This window comes from Corvus cornix, chromosome 15 (genome assembly GCF_000738735.6).
Source record: "Corvus cornix cornix isolate S_Up_H32 chromosome 15, ASM73873v5, whole genome shotgun sequence".
NCBI classification, from domain to species: domain Eukaryota; kingdom Metazoa; phylum Chordata; class Aves; order Passeriformes; family Corvidae; genus Corvus; species Corvus cornix.
Genome location: NC_046345.1, coordinates 3071026 through 3088031, shown reverse-complemented (window position 1 = coordinate 3088031; position 17006 = coordinate 3071026). Strand labels below are relative to the sequence as shown.

Sequence of the window (17006 nt, the reverse complement as noted above, 5' to 3'; positions counted from 1 at the left end):
AGTTCTGATCTCTAGTATCCAGATCCCAAGCCAGGCATGAGGAAGAGCAGGAGCACACAATTCATGACAGCCTGTGGAAACTCCACTTAAAAGATTTGCCCTGTACCACATAGAGACATAAGGGCAGAGGAAGAAATACAGTCCATTTTCCAGAATGGTATTTATCTCCTTGACCACTGAATCATGTTCCCTTTTACTTTGCTGCTAATTTTCCAACCTGTACAGATAATAACGTGGGGGTGTTGCTGATAGCATCAGCAGTGGAGTGAGCAGAGGCCTGGCCCCTTTACCTCACCCTGATGAATACTCAGAGCACCAGTCAGCTGTGTGACTGAATGGAGGCAAGAATCCTTCAGAAGCCATGCAAATGACCCATGCTGTGACTGTATTTGGCTGTATTAACAAGGTTTATTTCATGGGCAACCCAACTTTCGGGCATGTGATCTATTAATAATGCATCCTATTAGAAGTATCCTTTTAGTGCACCCATTTGAGAGTTATTTTTAACAAATGCATAGCAAGAACATGCTCTGACAAAGTCTGAAAGCTCTTGCTCTGCTTGCAAAGTCTTAAACAAGTTTCTTCCTGAAGCAAATAAATCAGCATTTATTGTAGCACTTTTATTTCTTAATGAAATACACTCAGGAACTTTTTTTGTATGACATTCAGGTCTGTCTTTGTGCTTCAGGAAGATAATTAATGTTTTCAGAAAACAGGATATGGATAGTTAAACTGGAGAAAGGAAACCATTTTATTCAGTGATGTGAAGTTTCACGGAACTAATCGAGGTAGCTCACAAAGAATCCATGCTTTCCCAGCTGAGCAAGAGCACAGTATAGGATGGGTGACTGGATTACTGCTCTTAGTGGTAAATACAACCACAGCTATATACAGCTATTTAATGTCAAGTAGGTGAGACTGTCTGAAGTAAAGTAATTTATTTTCCTTATGAGAAGGGAGACTGAAAAGTAAACTAAGCCAGTGTAAATTCCTTACACATCATCTAAGCTCCAAACTAACTGTGCCTGTCTGGTGGGGACACAGCAATCCAAAAGTGCCAACTGCTGCCTCTGCAGATTGAGCACCCATTTATCACTGTGATCGATGGAGTGCAGCAGCACAAGGGAGGCTTATTTGCAGAGTGGAACAGGCCTTTCTTGGAGAGCAGGTCAGTTCTTCCCTCAGCCCAAACAGGGAATTAAATCCCTGCTGGCTGCAGCAGTGCCGTGGTGGGCTTATGCATGAAGAAAAGAATAAAGAGGTCACCATCGTACTCCTTGGTGTAGTTTGCACCCCATATCACAGGGCAGGTAAAGCTGAGCAGACCTTTGATTGTGCAGCCCCACACACATTAAACACACTGCCAGGGATACTCACCTGTGTGCAGCTTCTGATTTCTGCACATAGCACTTCTGTGTGTTACCAGCAGGATGGTAGTTCCTCTGCTGCTGTTGGGGAGCAGGATTGTGAGATCTGCCTCTTAGTAATGCCACAGATCTTCCCCACTTCAAAGCAAAAGCACTGCCCTTCTTCAGAAGGGCCTGTGAAAGTCCATTAGAGCAGAAGAAACTCAGTTTGAAGAACAGAGGTTGTCAAATATCTGCAACTCCTTGGCAGCGGGAGAAGATTCTTGTGCAAGACAGATGATATCTACTGAAATATGTTCTTACTTTTTCTTGCCAAGAAATCTTACCCCCTTTTCATTCTGATGACAGAAAAAACCTCCCTCTACTGAATGCATTTCAGGGGAGTCGTTCCTTGCTGTGCTTTTGAAATTAATGGCTAAGCTGAATTCTTACATAGTTAATCAGCTTCTTCCCTTCATACCTGCTGTTGTCACCACAGCCCTCAAGTGTAATGAATCGGGCCGCCTTGTGCTGGAAGAGCATCACGTTGTTCCTCTAACTGGAGCCCCATGGCTTTTCTTTATCTATTTTTCTTGTTTTTAAGCAGGTGAACAAAACCCTGCCTCCCCCAGCCTGTTGTGAGCTGACACTTGACGCTCCAGTCAGCGCAACTGTGGCTGTGCTGCGGCTCTGCTGCGCAGACAGCCGTTGTTTTCAGCTGCCTCAGATGATAAGCTGCCATAGTTTTACATTTCTCCTTGGATAATATTTTCACGTGATACATATGATAACAAGAAACCTTCATTACCTTGCCAAGTTCTTGGAATATACTGTGCTTTCCATTGAACTCCGAGTCTCTGACAGTCGTTAGTGGAAATGTAAAGGTTTTCTGTCTTACAGGCTTTCAAACCTAAGAGTAGCAAAGTAGAAAGGGATTAATTTGTCCTTTGTTTATGGCTCTCAAGCTGCCTCCTTGATCTGGAGAATTTTGGCTTTGCAATGAGAGTACAAAAGAGCTCTCAGTTTTTAGGACTGAACTTTGAGAATGTGGTCACAGCTCGGTTAATGCAGTGATCTCTCTCCAAATAAAAAGGACATGAGAAAAGAGGTGCTCACTTCACCTCAGCTCAGCCAAGAGTTAATTTGCCAATGATTAGTCCCTGTGTAAAAGTTGTTGGGTGTTGCACTGGACGAGCAGGTACAATACAGACTCTGCATCACAGCCAGGCTGGGGCAAGCTGGGTTTTACTCCTCACCTTTGCAAACTCCTGAGTGCAGCCACAGCACCGGGCTGATGAAACTGGGCTTGTACTGGTATCGCTCATTTTGGTCACTGGCACTGCTTTCGGCCTAACCAGTATCACCACCAGCCTTGCTGATGTGGTGGTGTCTGAAGGAGCAGCGCTGTGCTGGGGCTGTGCTGGCTGTTACTAACACAGCTCTCACTCAAGCGCAGGCTGGGGAATTGGGCTGAGTGTGACAGGTTGTCTGAGCTCCAGGGAGAAAGTCAGCCCCAGGGACACTCATCCAAACTCGGGCTCCTGGGGACTGGAACATGCCATCACACTCCGGGCTTTAGTTGGATGATTACAGATGAATTCCAAGTGCACTCCCTATTAAAACAATTACTGTATTTTAAGCTCTTTTTGTATAGTGTGTGAAATTACTAATTACTAGAGTGCTGCACTGGGGACTGACAGAGCCTGCTGCCTGTTGTTGGCTAATTAAGCTTTTTTCATATACTTGGAGCAGCAGCACTGAACTTCATTGTCTGGGGTCATCTCCTACTATTCTGTTGAGGTAATTCCCAACCTGCAGTTCTCATTTGTTCTATTGGAGCTTTTTTTTTTTTTGGTCTTTAACCTGTTAGTGCTGATTTGGCCTTCAGTTTTCAGCAGCACAGCAGAATCCTCCTTTTGACTTGTTTTTTTGTTTTCATTTCTTCCTTTTTAGCCACCTGAACTCCAAATGAAGAGCTTTGTAGCTAAATTAGTGAGCATGTAGGGAGTCATGGGAGGCGAGTGTGGACTATTCCCAGCTCCATCACTGAGTGTTTTACCACCTCTGTGTTGAGTTACTGGTCATGGGAGTGATTCACAGTGGTGGAAGCTGTGTCAGCCTGTGCAACCCACTCACGAAATTTCTAGAACAGTGCATCAAAGGAAAGGGTTTGGTGGGGGTGGAAGGGAGGGGAGATCAATCTTTTTCCCTTAATGCTGTCCGTAGTCAGATCCTTTCCTAGTAAACACTCAGGAGCCTGAATGCTTCAGCTGGTCACATAAAGGGAACTAGATTCCAGCAGCTCTGCCAACTACAGGGGAAGGAAGGGCGGTGGGAATGATGGTGCTCTTGGATTGCCATGTGCAAAAAGATGAAAGATTCCAGAGTACATTTTTATTCTTAGCTTACCTGAATGACCAGACTTCTGAGCATTGCTCCAGACTACACACCTGATGCCCTGTGATGGCTGAAATAACAGGGGCAGAGCTTCGGTGCTTCTCAGGTCTTCCGTAGGCTTGATTAGGAGAGAAGGGGTCAGTTGTGGGGTCAGTTGGGATTTAATGACCTGGAGTTTGAGGCAGAGAGGTGATACTGGTAAGACACCGGTCTTGGACACACCAATATTAAAGAATTCTGTAACATTTGAGATGATTGATGGCTGATTTTGCTGCCTGTTTTGCAAGAAGTTTCGCATCTTGGCTGTTAACAGGTGCGAGAGTTTCAGTGGGAACTGGAAGCAAAAGTAACTTGCAGAGGTCTTGTCACTCTGTCATCAGAGTAGAGTGTTGTCTTCTGTAGGTCTCTGCACTCTTCAATTGGAGAAACGTTTCTCTGGTTAATAAAGGCCTTTTCATTTGCAACAGAACATACTGAAGGAACACGCTGATGATGACCAAAATCTTGCCATTTCGGGTGTCCCTGTGGTCAGCTGGCCCAAGAAGACCACAAAGGTAATGAGACACATTTACTTACTAACCATTGTTGTGCCTGGTCTGGTGTTTATTTATCTATAATCTGACAAAGTGCTGTGTATAATCTGTTGGCAGCTGCTAGCATTTTTAACACAAAATGTTACTTTCAATGGTTTTGTGATTAAGTCTTGAAGCAGAACAAGAAAGTGCCTCGCCAGGGAGAAATCATTAGAGTTTCCATTTAAAAAGAATTTGTTTGGGCCTTACTTAGCAGTATAAAACTTTGATATGTCTTGATCGTTTACTAATTATGGTTAAATCTAAAAATTTTGATGCCTTTTGTGTAAAATTAAATGATGTGTAAATGCTACAAATCAGTCACTTAGGGAGCACTCTCGTCTGAACTAGATGATGGTTTTTCTCTTACACTATGAGACTCCCTTAATGCTCTGTACAATGTGCCCCTGTAACTTTGAAGCATTGATTTCTGTCCTTATATCCTAATTTTTCCTCTTGTACACGGCAGTAATTCTTTTCACTTTGCAGGAGAACCGTGAGGTTTGCTTTGTTAAGGCTTATAAGGAATTCGAAATAATTAACGAAAGAACAATGTCAAAAGGCTGGTTGTTATTTATAACAGTGGCATGTTTACCACACTCCAGTTATTCAGCATGCTGTAAAAGCAGCTTTGCTTATTTAGAAGATGTCTCATCGCTTCTATTTTTACTTTCATTTTTCACTGAATTAGTTTTATAATCCATTATTTCTTTAGAAACGCTGAAGGGGTCGGTCAGCTTAAATCAGACTTCGATCTGAAAATCTGTCGTTGTTACCATTGTAGATTCCTTTCAAATAATTGTCAGGGAAATAATTCACTCAGTTCTCACTTTTTGTGCTGGTGAACTTGTTATGGCACATGTAGCCATGAGAATTGGCTGCTTTCAGATGGGAAGGAGGAGACCATAGACATGGAACTGCCAGAGGAGAGTGGGGCAGGATGAGCACATCACGTTCCCTCTTGTGCTTCTTTTTGGGTTTTGGCTCAGCACATTTCAGAGGAATTGTATCTTGTTAAATACGTTTTCCTTTTAGCTTGTAATAAATCCATGAGAATATGCTGTGTTTAAAGCATTTGTTTAGAAACAACAGTGGAAAACCTTGAGAAACAGGTGTGGGATTCTCCACTCCACTGGTTCGATGGCTGCTGCTCATTCCATGGTCAGGTATATTCTAGGCTTTGAATAAAGCAAAATCTCTGTGACCAGAGAAAAGGTGGTGTGTGAAACATATAAAATAAAACTAAGGAACAACTGACTCTCCTTTGAGCTTGTGAGAGAAGGGAGGGTCTGAGTGCTTTGAGGCTTTTATAAGCTTTGGCATTTGTTAATGTTCTTGTTGACTTTATTTTGGAACCTTGATAAATGCTTCATTTCTTCTATTTTATTTCTGTGTATTGGCAACATAACTGCAACTGTAAAGGATTTGTAATTTTTGTGACTTAATTCTTACCCTTTTTTGCAAAATCCATCTTGCTGGCTTGCAGGGTTTTTTTTTCAGGTGTTTATTTTCCTTCAGCCCTTCTGAAAGCAAAAACTTTTAGGAGGCATCATTCCCACTGGCATGACAGTAACAAACATATCAGTTAATAACAAATATACGGAAAACTTTTACAGAAAGTCAGACTTTAGGTTGAAGTTTGGAAATAAAAATTGATAGCAGAAAAAATCCTTTCACCATTCTCTTCATATCTGCTTTGCTTAATCTGTGATCAGTTTTTGTTATGTCTTATGTTTTAGTTCGAAGGTACACATGCAGATAGGGCTGCACATTTCCCAAGAGGAATTTGTTGTTGTGCTTCTAATTGGCAAATGTCCTTGTCATCTTCCACGTTCCAGCTATTTCCCTTCCTGGGAACAGAGGCCAAGTGAACAGGCTGGGAAGAGACATCTTAGAGCTGAGCCTTTTGAGTCCCAAATTAAAATCTGTGGGAAAGACAATATAGGGGAGATTTGTCTAAAAGCAGTTTTAGCAGTTAAGCTTGGTTATTTCGCCTTTGTTCCCTGTAAGCCCTGATAATGAAATAGAAGATTTTACAGAGAAGAAAAACCCTTAGGGAGGGGGAAACTCCCTTGGAAAATGGACTGTAGCTGGTGGAGCAAGTGTTCATGGCCAGAAGATTCCACAAATGTTGAGCACAAGGCAGAGGACTAAAATCTACCAGTAATTTTACTTTCTGCAGTCCTGCTCTTGAGTATTTATAGGAGAAATGGCAGATATTTCCCAGTGCTTTCCCTGAAATCCTTGTGTTCAAAGGGAGCAGGAGATCCAGTACAGCACAGTACTAGCTACTGTGGGGCTGTAAGGAGATGTTGTAGCTGGTATCAGCTTCCTGGGACAGGGGGGTTGTCTGATTCCAAGGCATAAATGAAAAGAAGGGAACTGAAATCCAGAAAGAAGTAGTAGTACATGGAACAGAGTACATCTCTTGCTTTCTCCCAAGAGAAGGCTCCAGAAGAGATTTAGAAAGACAAGAGCAGCAGATGGAGAAGGAAGAATAAAGCCAGCATTAAATGCCAAAACATTTCAAAGAAAATGGAAATGACTGTAAAGAAAGGAGGGGAGGAGACTAGAAATGGCGAGAGAGCAGGATTAGGAGAGAAGCAAGTACTGAAAAGGGATGGAGTGGGAAAAGCAAAGAGCAGAGGGAGAGAACTCTGACTGAAGTCAGAGATCCTTGGAATAGGGACAGGGAGTGTCTGTGTAAGTAACCCAAGCTGGGGAAGGGCGAGCTTGGTTACATTGACTTGCCTTTGAAAGAACATGCCTTTGATAACCTGAATGATTTTTGAAGCAGCAAATAATATTTCCCTTTAAGACGGAGTCAGTTTCTTTTACGTGTTGTGAGTGTGACGTGAGCAGTGTGCACAGAGCTGCAGAATGGCTGCTTGAAGCCTGTGCTGGGGTTTAGGGAAGAAATGTGTTCATTCACCTCAAATCCCACTTGACAGAGGATGAGGTGTAATGGGGAGGACATTTAACCAAGTACAGGGAAGACCCATCCCTGTGTCGTGGCCCCGCAGTTCTGCATCGCTCTGTCCACCTTTTCCAAAGGCATTTGGGGCTGCCAGGCACACTGCAGTTCCCTGACGAAGAAAATGACTCGCTGGGAAAAGAAACAGAAGTAATAATCAGCAATGGTTTAGTGAGGAGATGGAATAGCTGGGTGACATTTGATGATCTTGTGGTTAGTGCACAAAATGGGAGGCCGGGGTCTGTGCCTGTTCCCAGCTCTGCTGCAGCACCTTGTGTCGTGTGAGGTGAATGGCACATTCCTGCTCCCTGAGCTTTTCCAGGGGGAGATGGGGCTTCCCATCTGGGAGGCTGGGAGGTGAAATTAATGTTTATAAAGATATCTGGCATGTTCAGCAGAAAGTTTTGTAGTAAAATGTACGAACCATTATTATTTTGTGGTAATAAGAGAGATGAAGTGTGATTCATAGGCACCTCTTCAGATCATATTTACTCATCTTTATGGAGCTATTTTGAGTCGCTTGTACTTCTTATAATTTACTGGTAATTATTTAGCACAATAATTACTCTCCTTTAGGCACCTTTTTATTTTTTCCCCTTTGGTAACTCTATTTCAGAAGAAGCAAGAATCTGTCTTTTTCTTCTAGCTGTAAAGTAAGAGAAAACAGTCCAGTGCCAGGGGTCTTAGGATATTTACAACAATCCTAATTTAGGCCTGTGGAAGGAATCAGGAATGTGGGACTGAGTGGATATTTGAAACCTGCTTGTCCTGATGGCTGACTGACAGTTCATGTACCTTCAGGCAGGACGTTTCCCACTGGCTGCTGGCGCGGATGCAGCTGTGAATGTGCAGCCCCCATCCCCTTCCTGTGCCGGGGGCTGTGCAGCAGTGGCCTCTCCTCACTTGGTGCAGGGCTCAGTGTTGTCTGGGGGGTCGCAATCATGGATCATTAAGGTTGGCAAAGACCTCCAGGATCATCAAGTGCACCCTTTGACCGAATCCCGCTATGCAATGCTGTCCAAAGGGGAGAGCTCCATAGGCGTGCCTTCAAATGCTGGGTTCTTAAGCAACTAAAGAGAAGCAAGAAATCATCCCAACTAACTTCTACCCCATCCCTGGGACATGAACTTTTGGGTGGTGTGAACAGAGAGCAGGGCCTATACCTGATTTTCCACTGCAGCAACTCATGGCTGGTCACTGGTGCAGGAAGCTGGTGACTTCCAAGCCCAGTCTTGAAACCCATTCCCATGAGTTGCTCACCCCTACAGTACCAGAGTTCCCATTTATCTGCACAGGAATTAGGGATAGTATTTTATTTAAGGAACTCAGAATATGGCTCAAGCAGAAACCACATTTTTTGAACCATTTCCTATTTCTGGAAGAAAACAGTCAACTCCAGCAGCGTGCAATTACACTCTGTGGCAGTGCCTTCTGTTTTTATCGTGATAAAGATCTTTAGTTGTCTATGAAGAGCAGCTATAAAGAACTAAAATATGTTTGGACTCTCCTGTTCTGTGAAGAGTTAGAAATGCAGACTGGGAGCTGGATTCTCATCTCTCTTACCTGGCACAAAACTAAAGCCACTGCATTTGCAATGAGAGCGAGTGTCCAAATATATTTAGGTCTGGCTGTGAGCAGGAGATGGAGCTGTAATTTTCAGTAGCTGGTTAACAGTGCTGCAATATGTGGCTGTTTCTCTGATGCCTGTTCATGTTCTTTCTCCATGTAATTTTTACCTGTTGATTTTAAAAGAAGATAGCTGAGAAGTATAATAAGGAAATGGTAATGTTCTTATTTAAAGGAATACTATTAATTACTAAAGGCCACAAACTGAAACTTTGATTGGATTACTGGGTTTTTTAGACACAAGTTTCCCTGCAATTGGCAATGCAAATAATGTTCATAGCTCTGTACCAGGGCATGAGAACCAGGAAGAAAAAGTGATCATTGAAAAAAATAAGAAAGGCCTCCCTCAGGCTGGTTTTTTTGCTGTTGCTGTTTTGGGTTGGGATGGTCATGGGTGGGCATCGCATTGAAAGAAACCTTCTGGGATGGCAGCATCTCATTTCTGTCATTAGTGAGTTCTGTCCTACAGCAGTTCAGTTTGTACCCCATTATTTTTACTTTTGCAGAATTCTACAGATACATCCATGGATCTGAAAAAGAAGGATTAACTCATATGAACTAATCTGTGAGAGGCAGAGCAAAAGGCTGATTCCTGTGGCTGAGGAAAGTCATGTTCCACCAGCACACAGTCCTTGTAGCACTGTCCTGTTCCTGGTGGTGCCATCACCGCCATTAAAGGAGTCATAGGAACAAAGCAGAAATACAGAGATTCCCTCTGCTTATCTTCCCCGTTAAGATGGAAGATTATATCTTCATCTTTTCTGCTTAGTGTCCCCCTGGTAGAAGTTTTTTCCCCTCTGTGAATTTACCTAATAATTTGTGGAACCTGTTGATCTTTTTGATCTCCTCAGCATCCTGTGCCAGTGTCCCCTGCGGTTTAATAAAGCTCTGTGTAGATAAGTACTTCCTTATGTTGTTCCAGATCTGTCCTTTAATATCATAAATACACTTCATGCCCTCTGTATGGTGCATTCTGGGAAATTTGAATGAGGTCTCTGTTCATCTCTGCTGTCAAGGATTTTCTTACGTCCCCATTACTTTCAGTATTTTTTTCCCTATTTTGAAGTTGAAAATCACAAGTCAGTTCAGCCTTTTCTGGTACAAAAAACATATATTTGAGCATTTTTTTTTTATTCTAGTTTCATTATAGGTAGTTTTGAGGTGAGGGTGAATGTATCACATATATTCAAGATGTGATGTTTGAGAGAAGGGACTGGCAGGACAGATGGTTCAGCATGGCCCAGCAGAGTTGAAGGGGAGATGATTGTTGTGTAAGGACTTCAGGGAGTATAATCATCGGGGCAGAAAAGAGTTATTTAAGCTAATGGACAATGTTGGCATGAGATGAAGTGACTATAAACATACTATAAATAGATTTAGGCTGGAAATAAGATTTCTGATCATTGTTCACAGTCTGAACCAAAGAGCACACAAGAAGAACAGTAGACAGCTGTTGTGAAAAGGGTGGTAGATTTTTAGAATGAACCTGTATTTTAAAGAATAAAAGGCAGTGGGATTAGCCACCATCTCCAGATCTGGACCCTATCGATGTCCCTATGTACTTTCATGTGTCTGCTGCCATTTCCTGCACAGTACCTTTTCCCTTCTTTTTGGTGTTTCACCTTAAAAGTGCTGGGAAGAGAAGAAAATCCACTAGTTTTTAGTAACATAGCTCCTTTATTTATGGATCCAGTTTTATGTGACATTATGCATTGGATCAAACCTAAGAAATAGTAAGTAAATGGACTAAGAATCAGTGGACACAATAAATTCAATTGTAAGCAAAAATTAGGGGGTAAAGCATTAAATGGAGTGTTTTGATTAACTTGAAACCAATGTGATTTTTCAGAAGTGTTGAGCATTGTTTTACATCAGATTTTCTTTCAGTTCAGGGGGAGAGGTGTGAGGTGGACAAAGAACATTCCTGAAAACCTTTGAATAAGTGCTTCCAGTTTTTACTTGCTTGCTTACGAAGAATTCCTGCCATAGCTATCGCTGGGCCAGCTCCACCCAGAGAAGCAGGAGCAGTGAGGGACTCGTTACAGCAATCAGTGTTTTAACCAGAGTGGTGTGTCTGAAACAGATCTGAGCACGTAGAAATGGCACAACATCAAACCAGCATCAGCTTCAGGAGCCTGCCCGGGGGCTACCACCAGGAAAGCAACATTCCATGTAGCAGCAGTGGGAAAACTCTGCCAGATTCCCTAAGACAGGCCAGTCCTTGGAGATCTACTCAGGGTGCTTCCTGTGGGAATACAAATGTATTAGAAAGCACATACTGACAATTAAAAACAAGCACTTAAGAATTAAAGTGAAAATTGAGTCTATCTAGTGTTAGAAAAATTCTGGGAAGGATAAAAAAAGGTAGATAAGACAGCAAAATAATCCTGTGTAAATTGTTGTATGATCTATTTTCTGGTTGAGATTCTGGGTGAGTTGTTGTATGGTGTATTTTTCTGCTTGAGATTCAAATAAGTTTTCCATCAGTCATTCCAAGTGGCGCAGGAGCAAAAAGGAGATTTAAACTGTCACATTTCATTCTTGCCAGGCACCAGCTTAAAGGTGTTTGAAGTGATCCCACACAGCAGAGCCTGAACTCTGTTTGGTGTCAACAACAATTTTAAATGCCAGTAGTCTGCAAGGAGATTTGCATATACAAATATGTGTGTATTGTGAATCCTTTTTGTTGATAAAAAGTCCTGATTATAAAGTTCATAATCTACTGCAAATCAGGCATTTCTTCATAGTTATCAGATGCTAATAATTACTTTTCTCCCAGAAAATAACACAAGTACAAAAGAAAATGAGGATTTAAATCAATTTAAATTTGTTTTTCTCTTTACTGATTTAAATTGTGATTGGAATCAGTGATTTAAATAATTTTGAATAATTTGTGTTCTTTTACACTGTATGATAGTAGATGCCATGTGGTAGGAGAGAGCTGAAATGCATTCAAGAAAAATACCCCAGTTCTGGCTCCTGACAAATTTATTAAGACACAAAACCACATAGTTGAGGTTTGGGGGATATTGTTTTTTAGGGGACTTCCCACAGTAGCTGTACACATACGAAACCAAGGCCTTCCCCTTCTAAGTACACTTGGAGGCAGGAAAAAAACCTGATGCACCAGAACCAAAGGCTTCTTGGGGTACTGTGCAAAGGAGTAAAAGCTGTTGAAGCTACTGGGAGTTCCTGTCAAGCCTCTGCTTTCCCGGGGCAGTGCTGCCCAGGAAGGCAGCTCCTTGCCTGACCTGTTTATTTTTCTGAGCACTGTTTCAGTCTCTTACACACATTAGTCCTCCAGACAAATTCATTTGTGCAGAAGCTCGGTGGAGACCCGAGGAGTCCCAGGGTTTGGTGTACGTGTATCATATGTAACATGCCATGGGAGGCTGGAACTACATGGTCTTGAAGGTCCCTTCCAACCCAACCCACTCCGTGACTCTACGAAAGAGCTTCACTGCTTTTTGCTTCAGTATTTTTCTAAAACCTTTGCCTGGTGACTTGACAGATTATTTCTCACCTCAAGAGGCTGTACTTGAAATATTGTGTCCCTTCAGGGAGTAATTATAAATAGCAAGGACTTGAATGAGCACCTTCTTAATCTTCCATCTTTGACTTAATATTTTCACTTCTTATCAACACTCAGCCACTTGCTTTGAAATCTGACCAATGCCTTTATGTGATTAATACATCAAACAGGTAAATTAGAGCTATTTTGACTCTGACTAGAAATCTAAATGGATTGGGAAAAAAATGAAGAGACATCTCTGTTTTCCAACTGTTGTGCTCCAGGTATCACACGAGAAGATTTATGTATTCCTCCCCATTGTCATTCTTCTACCATAGACACGAATATTCAGTAATACGAATTTTTCCCAACTACGCCTTGACTGCCATTTTTCAAGACAGAAGCTTTCTCTTTATTTCATAACAGTAAAAGTGCTGATGAAAACTGCTGTAGTCTTAAGACCTTTTCCTTAGATAATGTATGTGAAATGAGTTGACAGATCTTAGATTTTATCATCAGGAGCTTGGCCTACATTCATTGCTGAGCTGGCCAACAAAACCAGACCAAATGCTAAGTTTGAACCTGGTTTAAGAATTCCAGCATCCTTGTGCTCTCCAGCACCCCGACATCAAAACAATCCATGCTTTGAGTTAGGTATCTGAAAGTTAATAGTTTTGTTTCTGGATCGAAGCACATTGGCAGAGCGGCGGGAAAGGCGTTTGTCATTCCACAGTACAGGCCGTGCAATTATGGACATTAATCCTGCGTGCACTTTTCAGAACAAAATTGAATTGTATGTTCTGTCCCCAAGAAGATGGCTTCCTCTTAGTTCCACAGCACACTGAAATTAAAGTCTGCTGAGAATATAAATGAGGGCTTGTTTCAACTTCACGACTTTCCTGCAGGCACTAGTGGACCAGATAGAAGAGGGACAGCAGTGCTCTCCTTTCTGAAAATAACAAATATAACAAAATATATGGGTAAATTCCAATAAAAGCAAAGCAGCTGTGAGTCTTAGCCTAGTGTAGTTTAGTTGTTAGTCCTGGATGCTTCCCCACAAATCCAAGTCAAGTTTCTAGTTGACAACAATGAGCAATGAGCCCTCATAGGCAAACTGCACTTCAGCATTTCCTTTGCTTACCATGTGTTTGGGTTTGGTCTCTGGATTTTCAGGCTGCTGCCCACACGTTGGACACAGCTGACTGTCTCCCAGCATTCTGTGCTGTGTGTCAGAGCACATTGAGCCTCTTGCAGGAAAGCAGGTTTCCTATTCCGGTTAATCCACTCTATCAGCCACATCTATTTGCATGTTCCTCCACAGCATGGCAGTCACTGCTTATCTTCTTAGGAACTTCCTTCACTAGTTTTTGCGTTTACTGACAGAACATGGCTCTTGGAGACACAGACTGTGCTGTGGAAACACACAGTTTCTTCCTTCTACCACCAGTTCTGTGGTAGAAGGAAGCATGGCAGGATTTCCCTAATTTCCCAGTGCATAGTCCCAGTCATGTCATGGCTCTTCCTGCAGAGAAGAGTCTGTCTTGTGTGATAGATGAAGTCCATGTTTCACCACTCTGCAGTCTTATTTATTACTTTTTTAACATGACAGGGTGTTGGGGTTTGGGGAGAGTTGTTTGGATTTTAAGGCTTATGAGTGAGTGAGTTACTGTCAGCATGTTCTGTCTGGGCTCTTGCTTGTTTGGGTGCTGCTCCTCTGCCGCAGTAGCCCAAGGTTGTCCTCCTTCAGGAGGTGTTTATACAGCCCTTGCTGCCTTTGGTTCTCCTGGAACAGTGCTGGACACTGGTTAGGGAAGTATGATCAGTAGCATTGCATGGAGGGAGCAGTCAATATTATTTCATCTTGTGTTACTTTATTTGATCTAAGGTTGATCAATCAGACTGTTTATTGAAAAGATTGTGACAGATACTCAGTGTATCTGATGACAACTCTTATGTCATAGTTCAGATAAAGTAGAAATGAAGTAGTAAGATTGTGGGTATTTAGGCTGTCAGACTGTCACTGCTGGTGCTGAGAATACAACTGAAATATTTCTCAAACTCTTGAGAAAAGTGTCATGAAATTTGCCCAGGCCCAACAGTTAAGATCATATTTCATGTGAATGGACACTTACACCAAAACAATGAACCTTAGAAAGCTACTAGGTAACTCTCTTATTCTGATACAGGTCAATAATTGTGATTCATAAACATCTCAGTGGGTTTCCTTTTCAAAAACATATGTGCTGGCCTGCAGAAAGCAGCAGCAGCTCACATCACAACATCTTTTTTCAAGGACTTGCATATCAACCAGCTTGAGGTTGTGTGTCCAGTTGTTTCTGTGTAACTATTTTTTCCTAATACCAGCTAAATGTAATACTCTGTAAAGGTGCATAAAAAGTTTCGAGGGAAGGTTAAATCAAAGGTGTGTTTGTGCCACATAAAAAACTTTATTTCACTTCATATTGAGCATCATAAACTCTAGTGTGTCATAGGAAAACACGGATCCTGTTCAGCGCTGGCAGCAGCAGCTGCAATCTGTTGGTACAGGAGATGCTCAGGAGTGAGTGAGTACAGCACAGGGGTTGTAGTCGTCCTCCCCCATCTTGGTTTTACTACTTAAGGATATTTGCATGAGAATAAAATCTGGTTCTCTGGCACTCATCTGCTCCTGCTGTTTATTCTTCGCTTGAGGTTATTGTCTCAGTTTGTGACAACATAATTGGTTTCTGTGGAGAAGATTATGATATTGATGAGACTTATATATGACTTCAGGTGAGGTGCAATCAAAGCAACAGTTCAAAATAGAAGGTGCTGTCTGTTTTCATGCAGTTTTCACTACGGCTCATTCAGCAGCGTAATTAAGGATGTTATTTATTACTGAACTGTATCACACTAAGTTGAAGTATGGACACAGTTCTGCCACTGCAGGCAGGACTGGGGTCACTGCTGCTTATTTTGTGTTCTAAACTGTTGTAAACTCCACCAGGCTGGGCAACTAGACGGTGTTCACACAAGGGTTGCTCACTATTTGTTGTAATTTAGTGTTCTCTAGCGTAGACAAGCTGAAAGAATTGAGCTGGAAAATGCTCTCTTAATAGTTCCTTCTGTGTATTAAATATTCCTTTGAATGGTTAGCTGCTCTTGTACAGGATGAGGTTTTTTGAGAGCAATTATAATCACAAAAAATTATTTTATTGTGTTGTTTCCCCCTTGCTGATTCCCAATTTGCTATTTTATATCATACCCTATCCCGGTTTTTTAAACACCACCTCGGCAAAGTTTACCTAGTGTTGGGAAACCATTCCAAGATCTTGGCATGTGTGAGATTTCCCTCCTAACTCAGACTCTGTAATTAGAGCTCATTTGTCACTTGTGGTGCTGTTGCAAGGGCAGCGTGGCCACACTCTCAGGTGGCAGGGCTGGCTGTGGGGTGAGGGTGGTGTGGGTTACATTGGGAAGGAGCCTGCTGCAGCCCAGAGAGGCCAGTGCCAACATCAGGAGTGCTGGAATGCGTTGCAGATTGAGAGGAGTAGGATGATCTCTATCATGATTTAATTTGCTGTGAATGACATTTTGCCGTGGTGTGACTGGTGGATTGTCCTTGGGGGGATGTCACAAGTTATTTTTTTCTCTCGTCTGGATTACGGAGCCAAAAGGCTGGAGGGACAAACAAGTGTGAGCCAGGTTACACGGAGCCTCGCAGGGAATTGGGCTAGTGGAGACTTGGTCTGCCTGTGGGCAGGTGTGGGACCAGGCTTCTTCCTTCCGGATGTCACCTGTCCTGCTGCTGCTGCTGCTGCAGGCCAAGTGTGTTATGGCACCACAAACACGGCTGTAGCCACGTTCTTGCTCGTAGTTTGAAACTCTCCACTGTAGGGCTGTCATGAGATGCATCCCCCCCTTCCTCTCTCCTCCAGAAAACACTGGATTCTGATATTACCTTGTGATTCTGAAAGCCAAGGCCTTAGGCACATGCCTTTCGTGCCTCAGCTTTCGTCTGCTCCTGCTCCGGTTGTGTAGGAACACAATGGGGGAAGAGAGAAACCTGAGGAGACAGGCTGAGCACATCCCATTGCCTTCTGGGGAGCCCCATCATGTGTTGTGAGTAAATGCTTTTTGCTCCAGGCATGGTGGATGAGCAGGATGGGGAGAACACCATCACCTACCCATCATTTAAGTTTGAGTTGGCAAGAGGACAGGAGTACAACAAACAATGGATATTTAATGTATTGAAAATAAGGAAGGGGCATAATTACACAATTCACGTGGCTTTATCAGCAGTTGCCTGTAAATATGTGTTTAAAGTTTGACTGTGTTTTGTTACTTAAACTTGAGGGACCAAGTGTGGATCCTGGTGTCACAAGGGCTGTGTTGCTCCTTGCTCCCGTGCCAGCTCCTGCCTGTTGCTGCCTCTTCTGAACTACCCAAAGTGGTTGTGCCATGTGGTAATTCAGACCAGGGAACTGAGCTGAAACTAGTTTGGCAAAAATCCTGATGGAAGGACCATTAGATGTGCTTCTTTATGGCTTCTTGGTTGCTCAGCACATGCAAATATTTAATCTCATGTTTAATTCTGTGTT

General features: G+C 42.5%; 1 protein-coding gene across 7 annotated transcripts in view; it reads left to right on the top strand.

Annotated features, from left to right (window-relative positions):
- The window catches only part of KDM2B (lysine demethylase 2B), a 108029-nt gene that overhangs the window by 64556 nt on the left and 26467 nt on the right, over nucleotides 1–17006 (top strand). For all 7 annotated transcript variants that reach the window (XM_039561010.1, XM_039561006.1, XM_039561008.1 and 4 more), the window contains one exon: nucleotides 4211–4297. In XM_039561010.1, the coding sequence (XP_039416944.1) occupies nucleotides 4211–4297 (87 nt within the window). The remainder of the gene's footprint in view (nucleotides 1–4210; nucleotides 4298–17006) is intronic.